This window comes from Ctenopharyngodon idella, chromosome 8, assembly GCF_019924925.1.
Source record: "Ctenopharyngodon idella isolate HZGC_01 chromosome 8, HZGC01, whole genome shotgun sequence".
NCBI classification, from domain to species: domain Eukaryota; kingdom Metazoa; phylum Chordata; class Actinopteri; order Cypriniformes; family Xenocyprididae; genus Ctenopharyngodon; species Ctenopharyngodon idella.
Genome location: NC_067227.1, coordinates 23,559,577 through 23,585,376, shown reverse-complemented (window position 1 = coordinate 23,585,376; position 25,800 = coordinate 23,559,577). Strand labels below are relative to the sequence as shown.

Below are 25,800 nucleotides of genomic sequence, written 5' to 3'. Positions count from 1 at the left end.
CCAATCTGCCTCACTGTGGTTAGGCCAACCTACTGTGTTTAGTACATCCATGAAGTGTTTTGTTTAGTTTGAATCTTGTAATCACCCATATGTGTACCACAAACACACAACAGGACTGGTTTCAGGCCTCCAGTTTGTGGTTCATGAGCTTTAGTAAACACATGTCCAGCTGCCACTGCACGTTGTTTTACTTGCCCATCATATCACCTCATTTTTTGCTTTACAGAGTACGGAAAGTGAGCTGGAGGGAGCAGGCCTGAGAAAGCTGGAAGGGTTCATGTTTCTAAACCACAGTCAGTCCGTCATTCAGCCAGTCCATCCAGCTGTCAGCTTGTTACCACAGCCACTGTCATCATCTCCAGCAAACTGAGAACCCCCCCTCCCCTCCCATGCTCTCTGCCTCTTTCACTTCCAGTGCCGCAATGTGCCAAAGGAAAACGTTTGCACTGAAATTTGCAACAGGAGATTTTTCAGATGACACCGGCTGGATGTTGTGGCAGTGGTTGGGTTCTTTTTGAGTTCTAACTGCCTTTCTGGGACTGTTCGCTTGCTCGCCGTTCTCATTTTTCCATTTGCGCCTTTGATTGGGTGTTGGAGCCATTACAACATCTATTTAACGAGTACAACCTACACAGCCTTTGGATCACCTTCTTCCACCTCCCCTAAAGGCCTGTTGAGTAATGGTACGAGTATGCCAACAATGGAGGTGGGTTTTCTTTGTTTGAGCAGGCATAGCTCCCCTCTCTAAAAGATAACTGGGTGAGGCCTGAGTTTGGCAGAGCGCTGGTCTGGCCCACCTCGTCATGGTTAGCAGAGGGAGATCAAAGGCATAGTTTAGCACTGTTTGCAGTTTAGCAGAGTAAGTGGAATATCCTCCTGGTGAATTAAAAAGTGCTTGGGGTTTCTATGTGGTGAAATACGATGCATTACTGAGTCTGTGTATGTAGTACGCGTCATTACATTCTGCACCACGGAATATTCAGGAAGGTTTTTTGTTTAAACAACTTAATAATTATTATGTGTGTGTGTGCACAATATTGGCATAGGAGGAAAAGGAATTAGTAAGAGACTGAATCTTAATGGGGAGGAAAAGCCAAGAGTGTGATGCAGGGTTGTGTTCAAAATTCAATTCTTGAAGCTAAACTGAGGTAGCAAACAGGATGCAGAATTGCAGTTCAAATTGGAATGCAAGGAAGTAGAATTACAATGAATTATGAAGAAATTCATATAAATAATTCTGAATACGTTTTTATAGATAGATAGATAGATAGATAGATAGATAGATTGATTGATTGATTGATTGATTGATCGATTGACTTTTGTGGCCCTGGGTAGAAGAACACTTAAAGGGATAGTTCACCCATAAATTATCCCATTATTTACTCACCCTCAAGCCATCCTAGGTGTATATGACTATCTTCTTTCAGACGAACACAATCAGAGATATGTTTAAAAATATCCTCGCTCCTCCAAGCTTTATAACGGCTGTGATGGGGGGGCCACATTTTGAAGCCAAAAAAATTAAATCCATCCATAATAAAAGTAATCCACACGGCTCCAGGGGGTTAATAAAGGCCTTCTGAAGCGAAGCGATGGGTTTTTGTAAGAAAAATATCCATATTTAAACCTTTATAAATTCAAATATCTAGCTTCTGGTGGACGACTGTATGCATACTACGCAAGTCGACAAATGAGTAACCCCCTGATGCGATGTATGACGCAGGATGTAGGAATATCGTAAGCTTAGATGCCTCTTGCGGTTCAAACAAATAGGGCTGTGAAACAAACACAAGCTCCTCTTCTCTTATATCGAAATCCTCTGACATTTCTCGTTTTAGACTTCTAATTGGTGACCAGTTTTTTTTAATTTTGCTCTATCCTCTGCGCTTCCACGTTCGTCATTATGTCGGGTCAAAGGTTACTCTTCCGCTGCAAATTGATGCTTAACGGCCGTCTGCCGAAAACTAGTTGTTATAGTTAATAAAGGTTTAAATATGGATATTTTTCTTACAAAAACCCAACGCTTCACTTCAGAAGGCCTTTATTAACCCCCCTGGAGCCATATGAATTACTTTCATTATGGATGGATGCATTTGTTTTGGCTTCAAAATATGGTCCCCCATTCACTGTCATTAAAAAGCTTGGCGGACCAAGGATGTTTTTAAATATATCTCCAATTGTGTTCGTCTGAAAGAAGATAGTCATATACACCTAGGATGGCTTGAGGGTGAGTAAATCATGGGATAATTTTCATTTTTGGGTGAACTAACCCTTTAATTTCCCAGAATGCATTACCTCTGTTTAATTTCATTGCATTGCAATTCAGTAAATTCTACTGCATTCTAATTCAAATTCCAATTCAACTTACTGTGGGTTGTGGCCATCACACTCATCAACTGGAAGGGAACCAATTGTTCAGTTCTGAATTTTGCACAACCCTGGTGTGAAGTGTGTGTATGTGTGTGTACTCACTCTGTGATGGGCTCTTGCGCTGGTGTGTGCGCCACCTCATAGCCCTCCTGCCGCAGAATGTCCAATACACTATGATTCCCCAGGAAATGACCTGTAGCACACAGGAAACAAGTAGCAGCCATGTTAATGAGGATAGGTTTCAGATGGGCGTGCCATGTGCAAATTTTAAGAGAAAGCAGATAAGTGCATATAGTCATGGGGGGGACGCTGTCTCAAGAACCCTCTGTTTCTCTTGTTCTTGATCTTGAGGTGCACTTGTTCCTTCAAGAATGAGGCCATATAAAATGCCCCCGTGCTACTGTCTCTCCGCCTCGGCTCTCACATATAATACACTCATAATTCCTTCACTCTTGAGACATCAAACGCACGCGCTCCAGCGCCACGCTGATGAAAGCTGTTTCACTTCTCCGCGTAGCCGATAATCCTGTGTGTCACTCAACCCAGCAATAAGCGCTAATACAGCCTGACCTCATCGCCTCAGCATGCTCCATGAGCTTATTAACGGCACGCTGAAAATCTTCAAGGCTGTCTTTTTTCATGCTTCTTTATCATCATTATTTTGCTGATCACTCGTGAAGACAGGGAGGGGGAGGGGGAGCGAGGGGCCTGCGGCGCTTTCTTGGCCGCCAAGTTCAAAGGCTGCTGGGGCGACTGGCACGGAGCGTGAAGAGGCTACCGCTGAGCGTCGGTCAGATCAGACGGCCAGATTATGCCGCTACGCCCTTCGGCACGGTGGGAAGGAACAGGCGGCCCATTGAGGCCGGTCCTGTTGTGTTCCTCACCTCGTCTCCCATCCCAGTGCTGACTCAGACAGGTTCAATGACACGGCGGCATGGTCGGCAAGCTATCACACCCACATGCTCTGATTAATGTTCATATTAAAGTTAGAATGTTCTTTTATGGAAATTTCAAGTAAAACAGCCATGCCTCTGTATTCGGCATGTAAAGTCGAGCAGTTCATTTCATGTGCTGTATTTATTTGCAAGATTTCAGCCACATAAATAACCCAGCTGGACAGAGCGTTCTCACAGACATTTGCCTACCGAAGGAAGTAGTTACTCGAGAAGTGTTTGGTTACTAGAGGAAGTAGTTAGATTAAGTTTCAAGCTGCGGTGAGGTGCGGGTGGTCACCTGGCTACCAAATTGGTGAGGTTTTTCTTTGTTGGGACTTATTTAGGCCGCATACGGAGGTTTTTCTCTAAAACGCTCTCCTTTAATTAATGCAAGGAGGCAGATGCATGCTACAAAACAAATCAGCCTGAACTAATCTCTTGCTCTTTCTCTGTAGGCACCCACACCCAAAACACTGGCACACGATAAATAAATATACACACCCAGAAACAAACAAACAAACCCGTGCTCCATACACACAGACTCACTCCACTACAGGAGCTTCAGCTCTCCAAAGGCTGATACAATTCATTATGTATATTTGTGGTGTTTATTTTGTGACCGCAGTTAGTATATTCTGATTAACAAGAGCAAACAGCTGTAAAGAAATACTAAAAACAGCACAGGCCTTAAACAAATCAATCTGAGGCTTAGCAAAAGCTCCTGGCTTTTCACAACAGTTTAGCCCAAAGCCCACGACCAAATCATAGAGACAGAGACAGGTGCAGTGACTGTCAGTTCATTCCCTTTGATTCAGTCAGAATAGAGCACATGTGGTTTTTCCATAGTTTGTTTTTCAATCCGTATCTCCGTTGGTAAAGCATGGCAGGAGCAATTCCATGGCTATGGGCTCGATTCCCAGGGAGCATGAATACACTGAATTCACTGTAAATGGCTTTAAATAACAGTGTCTGGCATATATTAATAAATGTAAATGTTTAATAATGTCCTTACAGCCTGGGTTTTACTGTAATGCTTATGCTCTGAGCTTTCTCTCTCTCTTTGACTTTCATCAGACTTGTTCTCGTTTTCTCTCTTGAGGTAATTAGGGTTCTCAATCACTTTTTAGCAGGAATTCTTTGGTGCATTTATACATTTTACGAACCCCCTCTCCTCTTGCCCCTTCTTCGTACTCAGAAGATGTACTGTGAGCGGTTCAGGGGTTGGTTTGAGTATTTTGGGTTGTGTCCAGGTATGTCAGCACCTTTATGATACATTACACATGACACAAACCACACACACACACACACAGCCATTCAGCCAATATTTTAGACTTGTGAGCAGTGTTTTACACAGCAGGAATTTTTTTTTTGTCCACTTAAATATAGTTAATACATTTTTGTCATATTTGTCAATTTTATTATAATTAATTTAACTCCCTCAAAAATAGCAAAGTCACGTGATTTCAGCAGTTTTGTGGTTTGACACGTGATCTGAATCATGATTCGACACAAAAGATTCATAATGCTCCGAAGCTTAATGAAGCAGTGTTTTAAAATCGGCCATCACTATATAAGTCGTTATTCCGTTTTTTTGGCGCACCAAATATATTCTCATCACTTTATAATATTAATATTGAACCACTGTACTCACATGAACTGATTTAAATATGTTTTTAGTACATTTATGGATCTTGAGAGAGGTGTCATTGCTGGCTATAGAGGCCTCACGGAGCCATCGGATTTCATCAAAAATATCTTAATTTGCATTCCGAAGATGAACGAAGGTCTTACGGGTGTGGAACGGCATGAGGGTGAGTAATAAATGACATTATTTTCATTTTTGGGTGAACTAACCCTTTAACACTTAGATGAGTGTGATTTCACCAAGTACAACATGTTCCTGGATCAACATCTTTGTTGATCCTGGAATAACCTTCCAAATAACCAATCAGATTTGAGGGACAAGTTTATAGTTTATGTCAAGTTTAGGCTTACCACAAAGGTTAGGTGCTTCTACATCAATGTTATTCACCTATCATTTCTCTCTGATTTTAAGGATAAGTTATGGGTAGGGTTAGGTTTAGGGGTAGGAATAGGGTTAGGACTAAATTTTCGGACAGGAATGTTATAGGATCAACAAAATATATCTTACTTGGCAAAATCACGATGACCCCCACTGATAGACAGCCAACAAACAAAATATTTCTTGGAGAGAGGGAGCAGTTGAAAGAGAGGAGAAAGCACGTATTGAGACGTATTCTTTGCTCCCTACTTGTCCATTATTATGAGCATGTGTGTATCTTTGGCTGTGTGTGTGTGTCAGAGGATGCTCAAGGGAAGCCTCCACCTCTGAGTCATTCATTTTTCTTCTATCCAGCGCTCAATCCCCCGTGATTACCCTACAAAACTACTGACCTGTAAAGCAGCACAGCTCCGTCTAATCCACACACACATGCTACCCTCTGCAAGTTTTTACAGCAGCAGGAAATCTATAAATCTCAACTTGGTCTCTGAGTCAACAAACCCTCCGCGCCGCCCTGAGTGTGCGCGAGAGTATATGGCTACAGATCAGCGAGGAGAGCAGCTCTCACACCTCCTATAAATCTCTAAAGATCAGGAAATTCCAGCCTTCGGGCCATCCCTGGGATCTGAGCTGAACCGAGAGATTAGTGAGAATTAGGGGGGTGCTTCTCTCTTTTACCTGTCCAAAGGGACTCCTCTGGTGGTAGTTCAGCAGACTCCGTAATGAGGGGACTCTCTCTCTGTGGCGCTGCCATTGGGCCTGTAGGGGTTTGGGGTACTGGACTGAACTGCTTTAAGGTCTGTTTAGGGTTCAAGGGTTTGATGCAGAAATATTGAAACTGCTTCCTTTATGGCTTTAAATATTTACATTTCTCTTACAGTGACTGTGGGGTGGCGGCAAGCAGATTTACCAAAGAGAGAGAGAGAAAGTCAGTCCAATGGATGGGGACATTTTCACAGTTGGGGAAATGTGAAAATGCAGGAAAGAGACAAAAACAGGGAGAGAAGGAGCGCATTAACAGTCAAAGCTCACAGGGGTTAAAGCATTTAGGGGAAATTGCCCCTACAGTTTGTTTTAGTTTCTGACAGCTGGGGTCTCTACTTCTTTTCTTGGAATGCTGAAGTGGGATACTTCAGTGGGCATGATTAAACAGAAATAAGCCCTTCTTGCACATAAATACATATGTAATGGTATGTGCACTCATACTTGAAGAGCAAAAACTACATTTGTATTGACAAGGCAGTGCACAAAAAGTGTGTGTGTGTGTGTGTATGTATATACAGTATATATATATACATATATATATGTGTGTGTCATTGACGAATAAGGTTTTTAAAAGTGTAAAAAAACATAATGGAGATATAATTAATTTTTAAATTTTATTAAGTGTTAATAATGAGATTGTTTTTTTTATAATCAATTAACACTGCTTTTCACATTTTTTACAAGATGGACAAAATTTTTCACCAAAAAATTAATTCGGTTTAACCAAAATTTTGGTTTTACCGAATGACACTTTTGGTTATACCGAATGACGATATTTTTCGAACAATGCTAACAGGCTGATATCTAGCTAGTTAGCTTGCTAGCTAGCAAACAAAAGGACAATTAAACATTTTATATTCAGTACAAGTTTTTAAAATGTGACAACATTTTCCATGTTTTATAGTGGTTGTACTGAATGACCTGTTGTTTCGTGACATGCGTATGAGCAAGTGAAAACATGAAAAAGTAGTTAAAAGAGAGTTAGTTACTTTGCTTCACGACCATGTGGTCCTTTGCAGGTGTCTGAATGATGTCACATCCTGTCACATGATATTGACCGCATGACTTGATCCAACATTTTCCCTGTATATTGGTTACTCCAAATCACATCAATGAAATTCATTTTTCCAGACATTCTTTCTCATAACAAAGCAATGACTTCTACATATAATTTTAATACCATTTTGCACTATGTTGATATATGATGATATAAAATCATGCAAGAATAAAAAATATACATTTATTACATTTTAAGATATTTTAATCACAAATGAAATGGCTGTATTGGCCTTTGGTATATGTATACAGTCAAACCAAAATTTATTCAGACACCTTGAACATTTCATTCATTAATACAGTTTATTCACTATAGTTTAAAAAATGGTAATAAAATATGACAAGATCTCAGAGTTAAATTGTGTCAGAAAGAATTAATCTTAATTATGTCAGATAACACTTAACAGTCTGATAACACTGTCTGAACAATTTTTGGTTCCAAATTTTTATAAATTTTACTGGTAGTCTACTGTATGAAGAATTTTTGGGTATGTCACAGTTTACTTTATTTTGCTATCCTCACTTGCATAAATGAACTATAGAGTCCTGCACGCACTAGTAAAAATATATCAAAAATATAAAAAATGTCTGAATAATTTTTGGTTTGACTGTATGTGTGTTAAACAAATGTAAACAGCCATTGTAGCATATATAACTGCATATACTGTATATTAGAAACAAAATATTTATTTATATTTTTAATGCAGCCTATATAATTGCATTTATAAAACTATTTATGAAGAAAAAAAAAATATATATATATATATATATATATTATTGCTTAACATCTTATGTAATGTAGCTATAATATGAAATTGTATTAAATACATTTTGTATATATATATAAAAATGTAAATCATAAAAATGTAAATAATATTTTTACATTTTTATATATGCTATTTATATATAAACAGCATAACTGATGGTTATCATGGTGAGTCATAATATACTGTATCGTTCACACACTGAATGAATTCACTCCTGCATTTTAATGTGGTTTCACTCCCAAGACTCTCTGACTTTGTTAACTCTGCAATAATTCCCACAGTTCTTCTTTCTGTTGTAAAGGGACACAAGGCTGCTTAAATAATGTGCATAATAAATCACAGACTTTGCCTTGGAGTGCATCCACATACTCTTTGAATGTGTGTGCTGGATGAAATCAAATGTGCAGGTAGAAGCATCTGTGTAAGTGTGTCACAGTGAAACAGTGTGTGGGTGAAGAGAGATCATGTGTTATGTGAGCTTAAATTCCATTAACACCCAGATCAGTTGTTTTAGTAGCTAATGAAGCATGTAATGGCAGAGTCTGATAATGAGCTCTGCTGATCTAATTAGCACTGAGAGTCACTTTAGCACAAATGTCCTCAGAGATGCAGATCAACACAACACTGCAGCTCAATACAAACAGACTGTTTTCTCCAGGGTTCCAAAAGCCATTAGATTTGATTGGCATTTAATAGTTTTTTATTGTGTAATAACTTGGAGGAACCATTTAATGACTTCGATAAAACACTTCCAGCTTGCCTTTTGAGATTCACCTTCTATTATATAACATTTCTTACCGATAAGAGGACCAGTTGCAGTGGTTATTGTGATGCCAACTGGTGGAAGTCATTTTTAAATTGCTTGTCAAGATACAAGCTACTCAATTTAAAGTAATTTAGTTACAGTCAGGCTGCTTTTTGCATCCCAGTTCAGCTTAAAAGAATCCACAAAAGTTCTTAATTTAATGAACTTTTACTAAAATGAATTGGATTTCCCAATGCTTCATATTGCTTTATCAAACAATTGGGACCATGCCTATGTCGTATTCCATTCACTCTGCAAAGTTTACATGGTATAAGGTACTTTAACATCATCTACCCAAACCACTGGAGCTTATGTTACTGTTTTTCAATGACTGACGCTTCTAATGCAGCGCAGAGAACCTTGGGAGTGAAGTGTCCCTTGGTTGGACACCAACAAAATGTACATGTCGAAGGGCCCTTTGAAGAAATTATTTTTGAGCACTTCTGTAAGGAATGACAATACAATGACCACCACAAACAACTGCAAAACACATGTGCTGAGAGTTCCTCACCACACACAAACACACGGATGAGTGATCACATTCATACAAACACAGTACAAACAGTGTCCCGTGTGCTTACTGGAACTGACTGCTTTAGCGCCCACTATATTAGCTTTGTCATTTATTAATGTCATATGCATGTCAAATCAATAGCAAAACAAATCTGAGGCCATTAATGCAAAGACAAATGCTCGTTATCAATGTAGCATGTGTATTAAAGAAGAAAGTGTTGCCTGGGTTGTGGCCATCGCAGGAAATTCCTAGGGATGTTTTCAATAAGAGCACGAAACTCCACGCAGCACCAGGCAAATGAGAACCTGCTGAAACGCCACACACACACTCTCCTTGCTCAGCAAATGGCTAATTAGGATGTGAGTGAATATGTTTGAGGAAAGCATAATTATTTTTATTAGTATAAACAAACAGCGTTTAACATCGTATAGCATTGCCTTGACTTTTTATGTAAGATATATGTGTTTGTCAGAGGCTTGTTAATAGATTTCTAATGAATGTTAAATATTAAGATATACTGAAGTTTGTGTCTGTGATCTGTACCATAAACAGATGTGCCATGGTGGCATGTTCCTGCTTATCATCTGACCTGTTATGTAACTTTGCAGTCCTTCTCATAAGGTCGCACTCACAAAAGAACAAAGCAAATCAGATGAAAGAGAATAAGAATTGCTTTTCTTATGAAAAACAGAACAGACAGGAAATGGAAACTCACCCTTGTCTATTTCCTATGCATGTTTTTAACTCATGAATTGAGAAATCAACTTTTCCTTGACCTTTTAATATATATTTTCCTTGACCTTTTGATTGTATGATTTCATCATACTAATATCCTGTAAGTTTCAGAAATGAAAACTTCCTTGTTAGTCCAATAAAAGCTTTTATTGACACCAGGCCCAGCGAATGACTGGTCCTGGAATGTGCCTATCGTCATAGATAGATAAAACCCCGCCTCCGCAGAAGAAATCAACGCCTACTTCATCATTGCAACGTTAGCCCCGCCCACTGGTGTGTAAGTGAGATGAGGAGAAAAGAAGAGCGAAACAGGACTAAAAATAACATTATCTTTCAAACTATTAACTAAACGGTCAGCTTCACGTTGTTTCTCTTAGTAGGGTGAAAATAATCTGTTTTTTTAAACAGTGATTAAATTATATATAGAAAGCGACCAAAGAATGCTCCCTTTACAATCGCTGGAGCTGTCAATCAAACAGCGTGAGTTTATCAGATCTGGACTCGCGCTAAAACTCCCGTTTTATTCAACGAATCTCTTGGTTACATCGAGTTTGCACTGATAGTTATGATGAAAGCATTCGTTAGTGTGCAGAAATTGAGCTGCAATGACGAGATCGCAGCATTCATGTGCTCAATAATATGTCTGTGATCGGCTACAATGTTCATCACTGCGACCTTTCATGCCACGATCTAAATATAATGCCATAGATTTAAATGTAATGCTATAATCGATTTACAAATAGTTGGAAACATTTGGGATATTGTAAGTACTCAAGTGAACAAAATATATAACACTGGCCTAGTGGTTTTTGGATATTTTACTGCAAAAATCTTACATATTGTACCTTTAAAACAGAGTGTTCAACTAAGAGAACTAAAATCAGGGTATGAAAAATGCCTTTTATTTCTAAATTATGACCATTTTTTTAATGTAAAAAAGCATGCTAACATTATAAGTGCACCACAGGAAACATTATAAAACAATGCAGTTCATGAGCCCTTTAAATATAATCCATTTCACTTGGATGTATGTATGTCACAAAGTGGAAGAAAAGATGTGTCGCCACTTCTGTTACATCACAACCCCAAGAACGTGCTGTTTGTTTTTCATGCAGTTACAATGAATGGTGACTAAAGCTTTTAATCTTCAAAAAGGGAGCAAAATCACTATGAAGTATCATTAAAGTCATTCTTTACACAAGTCATTATTTACTGATAATCTTCCCCTCCAGTGAGCTGTTAATCACTGTGACTGGATAACTGAGTCAATGTGTTGAACTGAACTCAAAAACTGAATCCAATCCTATTCATAAACAAATCATTTAGTTTTGTAAACTGTGTGTCAGTTGATTCATTGAACATATCCAATTCTATTGAATGATTAATTCATGAAAGTGAATGTGTCAGGTAGAGCTAAGGTTGAAATTATATGGGTGACTTTTAGGAAACTTTTTACAAAAATGTGCTTTGGTGTCATTTTTAAGAGTCAGGGTTGGGGGTATGTGTATGATTTTCCAAAAGAGATTTCTAGCCTGTGCCATAGGGGCTTCACGTTGAATCAAAACATGCTATTGGAAAGTCTACAAAGCACGGGTGGCAGGTTTGCTGTGGAGCAAAGATGGATGGCCTGTTTAACCACTTTACCAGCACAGTGTGTAGTTTAATCACCCCTACAGAAATTTGCGGAGCACTCTGGTAACTGTAGAATCCTCCGAGCCCAGGTTTACAGCTGCTAATTTTACTTTCCGTCAGTATTTTTGGCTAGGTTTTGTGTGAAATGGCCCAAGTGAAACTGTGAGTAACTCAAACAAAAGCTCTCATTAAACACAGTTAGAGAGAGGACTAGCACAGACAAACTAACACCTCAGTTGCCCAACTTTTAGTGTGTTGGTACACGGAGTACGGACAAGATGTATTTGTCACAGTCCTTATCTTTTGAGATTCTGAGCTGTAAAAAAAAATGACAGGGCATCATCATGTTAAATTCTACTTCTGCTCCATTAACACTAAAAGACACACAGGTTCTCACACACACACTTGTCCAGTAGAAAACCTCAGATTCACCCCATCAGTGCTAATGAACGTCACACAAACATAAACGTGTGCTCATACACGCACACAGTTATCCCTCAGGACTTGATGAAGCGTTCAGAAACATTAGCAGCATTAGCTTGGAATGCAAATGAAAACAAACCGCTCACACTCTCACAGATGAGAGTAGCTGTCAGTCCTCTCACCGGGTCTCATTCATTATTAAATGCATTCAAGTGTTCTTAGTTACGTGTTTACAAAACATTATAGTGCTAGATTTAGAACAGGTGTGTACACACATGCATTTCTATTGTCATTCTAATGAATCCAGATTATTCTAGAGCATATGGCCAGAGTTAGTAATTAGCATAATACACACCCAAACTCTCACTATATGCAACCCTTTTGATGATTTGAAATTTCATAATTCATGAAAATAATGCATTTTGTTAGGTATGCATTTGTCAAACAGAGAATCATACACAGGTGCACGCAGAATGGGAATGTAAGTGATGTGTTCTCAGTTGTGGGAAAAGTTCTGAGGGCCGTTTGGTTTTACTGCCATCTGGGGGAGTTTGTGTGCGCACGTTTGTTTTGTATGTGGAGCTGGATCTATTCCTAGTCAGTGTCTGACCTCATCTTAGGAGTGTTAGGAGTGTGTCTGCGTGTGATGGTTATAAGTTTTGTGTGACTCACCAGCTCCGAAAGCAAAGAAGAAGCTTTGGGTGGGGCTTCTCTGAAGGAGGGCGGAGACACGGCGGGCCATTCGCTCGTTACGTTTGTAAATGAGCTCCTGCCGCAGGTAACTGTCAATCTGCTGCGCTGTCAAGCGCTCGTGAGCTGGCAGGGAACTGTTGATGAAATGTGGAAGCTGAGAGAGAAAAAGAGAGAGAGAAAGGTGTTACTAAAGGCCTGGCATGAATTTTAGTCTGTGTATGAGTGAGAAACTGGGCAGCTGAAAAGTTTATTCCACTTTGTGGAACGTGACAGCCACACACACTTACAAATGCTGTTTTACTGTCTTGGACTCCATATGCACTGATTGATTTGCTGCAGGGTAAAATCTATAGAAAGCTTTCTACAGCTGGCCGGTTCGGGCTACACCAGGGGTGTCCAAACTTAGTTCTGGAGGGCCACTGTCCTGCAGAGTTTAGCTCCAACCATCTCCAAACACCTGCCTGGAAGTTTTTAGTATGCCTAGTTAGGCCTTGATTAGTCTCGCATAGCCAGACCTTCAGACTGATGGCAGAAGGTCTTGACTCTATCGCAGCTTTCATTGGCTAAGGACCACCCAAGAGAACGTTTGACTGACATGTAAAGCAACCAATCAGAGTTCGTTTTGTTCCACGTCATGTTTAGGGGTGTGAAAATGAAAGTCGATGTCCCTACAATAACAGACTGACGTGCATTTATAAATTATTCACTCAAGAACGTTGTGCAAGTTTACTGCAACAATGGAACCGCGAAATTCACATACTTTTAAAAATCCACCGTTTATTTGATCCTGATAAGCGCTCGTTGTCACAGTTGTAAACATGATCTTCTACTGGCGTCACAGCATTTGTTTCCAAGCGGACCATTAAAGAACGCAACACACACGTCTCCCGGACATCCTGTAGAATTCAACCAACCAGATGATGACTTCGATACTGCTGAAGTGTTTCCAGATAAGTGTGCCATATGCATCAGACGTTCAGCCAACGGTCCGTGGGCGTGACGTCTGAGGCTGAGATTAGGCCTTGATTAACTGGTTCAGGTGGATTTAATTGGGGTTGGAGCTAAACTCTGCAGGACAGTGGCCCTCCAGGACCGAGTTTGGACACCCCTGGTCTTCACAGTCGGTCTGCTTGCCATTAATACAGAGGGATGGACAGAATAGATTGAAGGAGAAAAGGAAAAATAGACTTCAAAGAAGGAATAGAAGAGAAAAAGAAAAGGAGGATTGGGGAAAGACAGTGAAGATGCCATCTTAAAGTCCCTGTGAAATGATTTTCCACAATGAGGTGACGTATTTCCAATTGAATTTATGTTTTTTTTTAAATGGAATAAAAGTCTAATGGATTCCCTCTTTTAGATTTAAAATGAAACTAACATTTCTGTCATAAACCTCAGTAAATTAAAATTATAATAAATTATAGCAATAGAGATGTGGATTTGCTTTGCTTTTATGGCACAAAGTTGTCTCCTGTTTTCTTCTTCAATGCTGTTTATAATGTCAAGGTTTTCTAATCATTTCAAGATTTTAAAATTCCATAGCACTTAAAAGTAGAGTTTTCTGTATGATTTCACTGTCTTTAAGACCTATTTATTTTTGTTAGGAAAATTTGTGGAAAATTGTCAACCAAAACCTTACATTTTATTGGTCAGAAAAAAGATACATCATCACTGCAGTTTTTTTGCCGAGTCCATGGGAATGCACTGTCTCGATTTTAAGGTTTGTCACGGCAAAAAAAAAAAAAAAAAGTGTACAAACCATGGGAGCCTGTTGTCACCTCAGAGTAAAAAATAAAACAGATAATTGTAAGATAGATGACATTTTTTTTAATATTTTTATACATTGTATGAGATAGTAAGTTGATAAATTGTGAGATGAAGCTGCAATTACAAGATATGAAGTCACAATTATGAGAAGTTGCAATATAGTCACAACTGTGAGATAAAGAGGCACAATTATGAGAAAGTCACAAATGTCATACATAAGGTCACAATTACCTTTTTATTTTTTTTACTTGGGCTTCTATATGTTTGGAATCCATCTTTAGAATTGGAAAAGTGTGTATGGATCTTTGGAAGAGAGCAGGGCATTAGGGAAATATATGGTTATGGAGCTCAATTCTGGACCTTTCGCTCTAATTGATGGTCGGAAACACAACGCTTCCCATGTCTTGACTGGCTATACATACACCAGAGATTTGGGGGGGTGGGGGTGGGGGGTGGATAATGGATAATGGTACAAGGACGGAGGAAGCGAGAGAGACTTAAAAGGGAAACCGTGAGGTGGCCTCTTGTTAGAATCCAGAGCTCTGGAACGTCTAAATACTAAGTATGTATGTGTGTATTTATCCATTCGCCCCTCTAATGAGAGAACAGTTTGGAAATTGGGAGGCAGAAAGGGTAAATATGGCTGTGCACGTGTGTTTATCTGAGAGATTCCTGCTTGAGCTGTGCACTAAAGAACTGAAGTTGCATACGTTTGGCTCCACTGTGTGTGTGTTTGTATTCAGACACTGATCGATGAGCTGCTGTACCCCTGTAAGCATCCAAACCATTTTATAGAAGGATTTTCCCGTAATGCCCTCTTATACTCTCTCTCTCTCCTCCTCCTCCTCTCCTATAAGACACAAGAGAACCTTCAGTGTGCTAAAGATCTAAAGATCTGAACAGGGTCTCTACAGAAGATGGAGGGTGGACGGTCAAAACCAGGATCCAAAATACATTTTTTGGATGAAATTATTTATTAAAGGCCATGAAAATGTATTTTGCTTATATATAGCTATACTCAAACATTTAATTTTTAAGAAAATTTGTGAGTGGATTGTTCTTTTGAGTTGTTTCATTTCAATGAATCGTTCATTGAAACCAATTCACAGTCTGAATGATTCATTACTGAATCAAAGTACTTCTCAAAATTGCTGGAAATGCAGTGTTGGGTGTAACGCGTTACAGTAATTAAATTATTTATACACTGAAAAAGTAAAGTAAGGGATTACTGTTCATTTTTAGGTAATTTAATTGCAGTTACTTATAATGTACTTGCGTTACATACTGTAAATTAGTTCAACAGTTCTGTTTAAATCAATATTGAATTTAAAGGAACACTCCACTTTTTTTGAAATAGGCTCATTTTCCAACTCCCTTAGAGTTAAACAGTTGAGTTTTACCGTTTTCGAATCCATTCAGCCGATCTCCGGGTCTGGCGGTACCACTTTTAGCATAGCTTAGCATAGTTCATTGAATCTGATTAGACCATTAGCATCTCCTTAAAAAATGACCAAAGAGTTTCAATATTTTTCCTATTTAAAACTTGACTCTTCTGTAGTTACATCGTGTACTAAGACTGACGGAAAATGAAAAGTTGCAATTTTCTAGGCCGATATGGCTAGGAACTATACTCTCATTCTGGCGTAATAATCAAGGAAATTTGCTGCCGTACCATGGGTGCAGCAGGCGCAATGATATTGCTACTATTGCCTGTCTGTATTATAAATGATAATCAAACAACAAAAGAAAAACTTTAATAAGGATTAACCTATATTTAATTTATACAGTTATGACTATGCAGAGTTATTTTATATTTGATTATTCAATTTCTGTGGTATTTTTACTTACTATTAGACCTACCTGGAAAAAAATAGCCTATATAGTATTGTTTTATTTGTATTTTTATATATTTTTACCGTGGTATCGAGTATTGTGCGCTTTTGGTGGTATCGGTACCGACTACTAGATTTTTGGTATAGTGACATCCCTATTTGTTACTAAAAAAATTGAATTATTATAAAGTAAATAAAAGTATTATAGTATATGTTTTAATAAAGTTAAAATGTATACATTATCCTTGAATGTGGTTTGTCTATAATGAAGAGACTCAAGCACAAAACTCAACTCAAGCTCTAAGTCAAGTACTACATAATTTCCGCACAGAGTATAGAAACCAAAATAGAGAGAGAGAATGAGGTTGAGAGGCATAAAGCAGTGAAAGGGAGAGCACAGATACCTTATCAGACAGTAAAGCCATTAGCTGCCCTGCGTCTGATCTTTGCAGGAAATATGGAACAACAGAGAGAAATTCCCTCCCTCCTTCCTCTTACTGCTCCCTCACATTTTTCCTGAAATGTTCGTTCTCTCTCTGACTACATGTGTGTGGCGTTGCTTTAATCTCTTAGCGTGCAAGGTGAAGTTGAGAATTACAGGCCATCCATCAGAAGGAACCTGTTGCTGCTCAAACTTTAAGCTCATAATGACTTTAATACATCACATACATACATACAGTTACACTACACACATACTCACATGATGCATAGAACAGTTGTGTGTTTTGTGTGTGTGTGTACCTGTGATGTGTCATGATTAAAAATTATGGAGTTGAGGTCTCCACAGTTGTAGTGTGTGATGAGGTCCTCAGTAGTAAAGGCGCCCTGCAAAATGCCTGCACGCAAACTCTCATGCTGCAGTAGAGTCTGGTTCAGAGCAAACAACACCTGCAGACACAGAGAGAGAGGAAGAGAGAGGTCAGTTTGTCATTTTGAACACATAAAATACACAAGTTTAGTCATTCTCACTCCCACACACATGATTTAAGTCACAAACGCACTCTTCATTTATTCACACACTATAAACATACTCCACATGAACAATTTTCCTTTTGGAAGTGTCCAAATATTACGTCAGCATACTGCCAGGTACAAATATGTTGTGTAAAGCAGGCAGTTTCTAAAGAAACAGGTATGAGAGAGAAACAAAAAAGACAGGGAGTGCTCCTTTAAAAATGGCTCTATCTCCAAGGTCCAAGGGTCGTAAATTTACAGCCCCCATTAAAATAAAAAGTAAACTCTCTTTAGAGAGAATTTATGGTGTGCAACAGCCACAGACCACAGTGACACTGCAGCTGTCCCAGACTCCTGGGGTTAAACTTCACACTCCCGCCCACTCCGCTCTCACACCACGCCTGACTGGCTGACTCGCTCGACTCTGGCTGTCAATCAAAGCTAAGCGTTTTGACAGCACAGCCCTGTTAGAGATGGGAGGAGGGAGTTTTTTCTGTTATTTTGCATGGAAAGGTAGATCGAATTTCACACTGTCGTGCACTCTGCTGGCTAACACGTTCATACCCGATCATGTGTGGTCAGTTGATTTGTGTACTTGATTACACCTCTCTATTCTGGCTGGATCCTGTCACACTAATTGCCTTGGAGATTTACAGAGAGGGTGTGTTTGTGAGCGTGTGTGACAGAAATACAGTAATGAAAATGGTCAATGAAAGTAGTGATGCTGACTGATTTATGTACTAGCTTAAAGGCTACAGAAGATTTAGTTCCTGCCTCATGCAGAAAGGTTGGAAATGAGAGTCTGTTCTATTTAGCACTGGGGAATGAAATACAGAATGCTGTTTTGGTTTGTCTACACTGTGAGCATTCCCAATAAGCCAAGCTTAACATCACTTTGTTTAAAAACTTGAGACTCATAGCCTCGCCCAGCCTAGAACCTTTGCTCTCCCATCTTCTCCAGATCATTTATTGCCCCCTTTCAATGATTTTATAGATTAAAATGTAAAAGTGAAAGTAACTATCTATCTATCTATCTATCTATCTGTCTATCTGTCTATCTATCTATCTGTCTGTCTGTCTGTCTGTCTGTGAAGTAATGCCACATTATTATTTTTTTCCTCAAACATACATGCACAACATATGGCCACATGTTTTTTTAAATACCTGTTTTGAAGATGTTTTTAACAGATTTTCACACTAAAATTAAGTTACTTTTTTACCTGTAGCTCTTAGTGTAACTATCTACTTTCTCAGCTTAACTAATGTTTGTATAAAGTACTTTTTAGCTTAGCTAGCTATACCTTTCTTTCAACATTGTATTTTAGTATTTTATATACTATTATAGTATGTATTAAAAAAAATGTTAAATTAGCTTTTATTTTTAGATTTTCAGTGTTATTTAAAGTTTAAGTTTTAGTAATTTAACAAATTACTGTGCATTTGTCATTATTAAAATATTTCTATATAACTTTAATTTTTGTCAGTTTTTTTAAGTTTAAGTTTTTCATCTAATATTTTTTAATTATTTTATTGAAGCTTTATTTCAAATACAGAAAACAATTTTAAATAGTTTTATTTTTAGTTTTATTTAAAGGGGTGGTTGATTATGATTTAACTTTTTTTTAACTTTAGTTAATGTGTAATGTTGCTGTTTGAGCATCTGAAACATCTGCAAAGTTACAACGTTCAAAGTTCAATGCAAAGGGAGATATTTTCTTTTAAAGAATTTTCTGTTTAAGGACTACAACAAATGGGGCTTTCCGGGCTGGTGCCATCACAAACCCCAAAATTTACATAAACCCTGCTCCCTGGGAACATGCAACAAAGGGGGTGAGGCCATGTTGGGCTGCTTTAGAGAAGAGGAAGAGTTGTTGTCGTAGTGTTGTTACCATGCCGTCATTTTCCACCGGACTGCTTTACAAATGAGGATCAGTTCAAGACTGGATTTGCACAAAGATTAACATGACGGCACATGCTAGTCAATGAGTTAAATCAGCTCCACAGCAACTACATAAAACTATCCACTAACCATTCAGAAACGTCCAAATGCATTCTAAAAGTTGTAACTTCTTCCTGAGTCTCTCCATCAGTGTCCGACTCCAGTTTGAACAATGCAACCGAAACACAAGATGTTAAGGTAATGATACACAGGGTAACTTTTTGAGCAATGTTGCCGGGCAATGTTGGCGAGCAATGTTACTTGGGCACTTTCCCATTAAGAATGGGCAACAAATTTCGATCTAAAGTATCCAGATAGTAATTTGTTGCCCATTCTCAATGGGAAAGTGCCCAAGCAACATCGTTCGGCAACATTAATAAGCAAGTTGCCCTCATCACCTTTAAAGCCCCACCCTCTTTTGGAAAGCGGACCGGGAGCAGCAACTCATTTGCATTTAAAGGGACACACATGTTTTTTCTCACACCAAATAGGGGCAAATTTTCTGTGGGATATTTTGATCTGAAACTTCACAGACACATTCTGGGGACACCAGAGACTTATATTACATCATGTAAAAGGGGCATTATAGGTCTCCTTTAACTTTCTCAACACTACCTGAGCATGATGTCACTGTCAGTGTGGGGTTAGGGATACTATTTGATCTATTAAACACTTTTTAAACAATTCTATTTTCAGCCTAGTGCTGTGCAGATCTTTGTCACGCTGCCAGTGCGGTAATCCCAATATGGACCACGATCAAACCAGCACCAGAACAGCACAAATGCGCTCCATCTATCGCACTTCACATCCAGCCAGCACTCTGTGCTCCGAGCCGCCCCCCTGCTGGCCTTGTAATCGCCGGCCGTTTATTTCTATATTGCGTGTGTTGTTTTATTGTCTTCATTTTTTACGTTGCCTTGTCATGTCGGGTGTTGCTCTCCTGTACAGATGTGCTCTGGCTCCGTGTGCCATGGTATGTGCCCACACATGGGAGCTTTATAGTGATGCCAGCTGCTGCTGCAGCGGCCATGGCACGTTCAGATTAGGAGATGTCTGACCCATCTGCCTTGCTTCTGTGCTGGTGCCAAAAATTAGGAGTTTCCCTTAACCTTAAGCATATTCCATGTGAGAAATAGAGAGATGAAAGGATGACTGGGATGTGATAGATAGAGGGATTAAAGGATGGGACGGCAAGGACGAAAGCGAGCCAGGAAAGAGAATTGGATCATTCTGTGCTCCTCTGCTGTTCATTTGATGGACGGAGTGCAAGAGAGCGCAGACATTAAGGCCTGATGTTGTGTGTGTGTGTAGGATGAAGGATGGTTAAAGTGTGTGAGAATGTTCCATTTGTTGAAGTGTGAACACCCTTTAGCATTTTTTGTGCTAAACAAAAGCATATTTTCACAGCACTTTCTCTCTGGTAATGGAGGTTTCACAGGGTGGTAGGTGTGCGATCGACCCAGATGGACTCTTCTGTGTGTTTCTTGACATGTGAGAGGCCCTGTTTACATCTGATAATAACATCCGTTTTGGAGGTCAGTTTTAAACAAGATGATGCTGAATACAAAGATTTAGATATAAAATAAATCTAAAAGGTGTATTTGAGAGAAACAGTGGTGAGAATTTCCTTTTTGTAATCAGATCACTCGAGACTAATAATAGGTGTAAACGGGGCTAGAGTCTCATGGACTGATTAAACACAGAAACCAAAAAAGTTTGGAGAACCCAGCCTGCTTCTGGAACGTCTTACCTTCTCCCAAGCATTGCATTCCAATATTTCATTAGCGGTTTGGAGAGAATAAATAAAGAAAAAGACCAAGTGAGGGAGGGGAACACAAAAGAAGAGAATGTTAATTCCCATGTAATGTACCCAAATGAGAGGAGGAAAAAGAAACATGCTATTTCATTGACACGTGCAAGTATGGAAGAGGTTGACTTCTTCTTTGTTCACGTTAGTTGTCCAGCGGACTTCTTTTTCAGTTCATGATGAACATACAGCTCATGACATTATCACTCTCGCACCTTAATCTCTTTCTTCATTCAATTCTTTGACTCGATTGTCTTCATCGTTGTTTATGGAAAGTTCTGAGGTAGAACAGAGGGGTGGAGGGAGAGAGGATGGCAAAATAAATAATAGCTGGCTACAAATGCATGTGCACCACAGCTGGAAGTGATTTCGTCTCTTTTAGAGTGGTCAGAGGCATTATGGGAAAAGTGCAGATGGGCACAGGTGCAGTTGGTGGGCAGTACGAGCCAAAATCAGCTCAGAGTATCCAAACAGAAAAGGAAAAACAGCTGACCACTTCAAACCAACATCTTGTGGATGACACTTGCTCTTTATTGGTCATTAATTAGAGGTTCTCTCTTTCTTGCCAAGTTTATCCCTGCACTTTTGTTCTCACTCTTGACTGCCCCCTACATGTCACAGAGATATAGTGCATTTTGTGGATTAGCTTGGGATAACTCAAAACATAATACATGGCATGAGGTTTTTAGTTTCTAATCTTTCAGCAGAACATGTTTTTTTTTTACAGTAGTGTTGGGAAAAATTCAGATTGTGAATTTAAACTGAACGTTTAGTATTGTCAAATCAATAATACCCCCAACAGACAGAAATTTCCACCATGTTGTTTCAGTTAACTTTATAAAAATATCAAAATTGTAATCTACTTATTTTGTAATATTTAATGAACTATTATAATTATAACATTAATTAGTCCATTAGAAATTACACAGTTATATTAATTTCTTTAATTGTACGTCCTAAAATTTAAATTTGAATTCAATTCAAGTTTAAAAGGCATTCTCAATTCAATTTCCAGTGACAAAATATCCTAAATGAAAGAAGGTGAGATTTTAATGTTGTTTTGACATTCTTCTAAACCATTTTGTGTAAATTCTGCCTTTTTTCTTACTGTTTATAAACATTTTATCAGATGCAAAAAGCATCAAAAAGTTATGATTTCCATCTTCATTTGACTGAAAAATATTTATTTGTGTATTTAGAGGTAAGCGGCAGACCCTCTGCAGCATACTTTGAAGAACTTTCTTTGTTACTACCTTACATACTAACTTTACATGCTTTCCTTGTCTTGTCTTTTCTTTTATTCCAGGAGTCTATGAATTACTGCCAAGATAAGTTTGGTAGCACATTGGTGCAATTTGGTTTTCCTCTCCTTCCTGACAAATCTCTTCATCTCTCTGTCTAATCTCTCCACACAGTCGTCTCCATCCTGTCAGTCTCTGTCTTGAACCCGCTGTCAGCCTGCAGTGACCATCTGTGTCTGTTTAATAAGATCATGGAGAGAGTTTCTCTTTTCCTCTCTTTTATTTTCTCTCTCACACCCTCTCTCTCACTTTTTGCACTTGTCCAAAAACAAACTCTGCCATTTGACTTGGCAGCACCAGTAGCGGAGTCTTCAGCCATTCTTTCCCTTCAAACAAAAAAAGAAAACAAGACGAAAGAGCAGGAAAATAATCAACTATTGCTCAGCGCTCCAGCTGCTTCTGTGCTGTGAGGAGAAAAAAGTGGGAAACTACAAGAGAGTATGAAACGTATTGAGAAAGTGAAAGGGTACACCACTGAGAAACAGGAAAACACTCAGGCTGGTCTCTAGGAGCTGAGGGAAAGATGGAATGGAGGGATGAATAAACAGAGAAGGAGAGGAGCATTGTTGAGAGGGGTCAGAGGTCAAATAAAACTTAGCCTCCTGAAAGCCTACCGCTCTGAATAAACATGCCAGTAGAGATGAGCCGAGCTGCATGGGGCTTCAGGACATTTATTAACCCCTGTGCATGTGTGTGTGTGAGAGAGGGTGTCAGGTTTTGCTTGCCTTGTAGAGGGGGGAGCACTGTTAGGACAGGATTGGTTTTCTAAACGACATTACAGTTTAACATACAACTCTTGTGTTTTCATACTGATTCGGAAAAGATTGGGATCTGTCTATCTCTGGATGTGGGTGTTTTGGAAGGTCAAGTGCTATGGATGTGCATCATGAAACCCTTTGAAATAAACAGAGACGTATGTAGGACTGATGTATGATATAACACACTACCATTCTAAAGTTTGTGGTGTTTTTTTTAATATTATTTTTTATTAAAGAAGTCTGTTATGCTTACCAAGGCTGCATTTATTTGATCAAAAATAGAGTAAAAATAGGAATATTGTGAAATATTATTATAATTTAAAATACATATTTTCTATTTTGAATATATTTTAAAATGTAATTTATTCCTGTGATGGCAATTCAGAATTTTTAGCAGCCATTACTCCAGTCTTCAGTGTCACATGATCCTTCTAAAATCATTTTAATATGCTGGTTAGGTGCTCAAGAAACATTTCTTATTATCAATGTTGAAAACAGTTGTGCTGCTTAAAGGGTTAGTTCACCCAAAAATGAAAATTCTGTCATTAATTACTCACCCTCATGTCATTCCAAACCCCTAAGTTCGGAACACAAATGAAGATCTTTTTGATGAAATCTGAGAGCTTTCTGTCCCTCCATTGACAGCTACATAGCTACCACTTTGACGCTTCAAAAAGTTCATAAAGAGATTATAAAACAAATCCATATGAATTGAGTGGTTTAGTCCAAATTTTCCGAAGAGACATGATCGGTTTATATAATGAACAGATTTAATTTAGGCTTATATTCACATATAAACAATGATCAATTCACACATCAGTTGTGGTAAACAGAAGCTCAAGCATGTTTGCTTGACGTGCGAGAACCAGTGAGGTTCATTCTCGTGTGTTACGCAGCACATATGAGAGGTTTGTTCTCATGTGTCAAGCAGTTTCGGTTGAGCTTCTGTTTATGTTCGCTGATCATTGTTTATATGTGAATAAAAATCCTAAATTAAATCTGTTCATCATATAAACCAATCATGTCTCTTCAGAAAATCTGGACTAAACCACTCAATTCATTTGCATTATTTTTACGATCTCTGAACTTTTTGAAGCCTCAAAGTGGTAGTTGCGCAGGCTGTCAATGGAGGGACAGAAAGCTCTCAGATTTCATCAAAAAGATCTTCATTTGTGTTCCAAAGATGAACGAAAGACTTACAGGTTTGGAACGACATGAGGGTGAGTAATTAATGACAGAATTTTAATATTTTAGTGGAAACCATGTTTAAAAAAAAAAAAAATGTTTTGTAAAATGCCTTTAATGTCATTTAATGCATTCTTGCTGAATAAAAGTATTAATTTCTTTAAAAAAATATATACTGACCCCAAACTTTTGAACATTAATGTATAGTGGCCAGTGGACATTCCTTATTGGTTTAAGTAGCTAAATTTTAGTCAGAAAGATGCCAAACATGTCTTAATCCATAATGAAGGTGCACCAGGCCAAGTAACGAGAAATGGAAGAAGGACAATATACATGTTTGATTCGGATGGTATTAAAATCACCAGGTACACCGTGTTTTGCACTCTTGCATTGATCCTTTCACATTCTAAAGATAGCGGCCCCTCCCATTGGGAGAGATAACTGACTCCCACTGCTCTTTATCAGACCCTGGGGCGTCTGATAGCATCTAAACCATATGATGCTCATTCCTGAGCAGAGTGCGAAAGAAAGACAGGCTTTCGTCCATTTAATGCTCTCGGACAGTGTAATTCTCCTTGAGTGATTTGTAGTTTTCACAAACTCTTGCTGGAAGGTGTGCTGAAACCTGAGTGTAACCCATAAGTTTTAATATGAAGATAAATGTGCTAAGGAAACTAGAGGGAAAAAGCAGGACTACCGCTGCTGTTCATTCATACAGACAGACCTGTGTGTGTTTGAGAGAGACTAAATGAGAAGCAGACAGTGACAGTGTGTCAGAGTCACAGATGAGATCTGGAGCGCAGATGGGCCGCTCCCCACCCAAACCTGCAGTCTTATCAACATCACGTCCTCTTTCTCCCTCTCTTTCTCTCTACGATTCATCCTCATCATAATGTTTATTCTCCTTTCATCTACTCCCTGCCCTTCCTGTGCCATTTTCCTTTCATGTGCGAATGTGTGTGTCCACTAATGTTGGCCGAATCTGAGTGTGAGTGCGATTGTATAGTCAACATGTGCTCCAGTTGGTTTTTACAGGACTGTTGGATGCACTGATGATTTTTTTTCCCGACCAAAAATGGCATAAAAGCATTTTAAAATGAGCATTTTAGCAGACCAGCTAAAAGAAAGATACCTTGCTTATTTTTTTCTGATACTCCTTGAAAATGAGATGCTGCATAAATACTGAGAAAAACCAATCAAAACATATCTGATCTGTATTGTACATTTATTTGAAGCAGGATTATGGACCAGTGAGATTTCACTGCGACTTTGTGTCAAACCATGCGCAAAAATGGCGCATTAATGCAGCCTAAGCCCAAACAAACACAGCATTTCACGGCAAATCTTTGCAGAAAAGTGCAATTTCACACATAGTCTGTGCCAGCACTGCCTGCAGGCCACTGTCTTTTAGAATAGAGGAGAACCAGAGAAAATGTGTGCGTGTGCGTGTGTGTGTTTGGCTAATGGCAGGCATATGTTGTCTTGACTGTGTCCTGTGTGCACAGAACATGTGACCTGATGACAGAAAACATGGAAGTGTGT

The 25,800-nt window shown here is 38.8% G+C and overlaps 1 protein-coding gene across 2 annotated transcripts in view; it reads right to left on the bottom strand.

Annotated features, from left to right (window-relative positions):
- trabd2b (TraB domain containing 2B) overlaps window positions 1–25,800 on the bottom strand; it is a 65,503-nt gene that overhangs the window by 3,687 nt on the left and 36,016 nt on the right. For both annotated transcript variants that reach the window (XM_051903223.1, XM_051903222.1), the window contains exons 3-5: window positions 17,056–17,202; window positions 12,698–12,872; window positions 2,473–2,563 (exon numbers count right to left, since the gene is read on the bottom strand). In XM_051903223.1, the coding sequence (XP_051759183.1) occupies window positions 2,473–2,563; window positions 12,698–12,872; window positions 17,056–17,202 (413 nt within the window). The remainder of the gene's footprint in view (window positions 1–2,472; window positions 2,564–12,697; window positions 12,873–17,055; window positions 17,203–25,800) is intronic.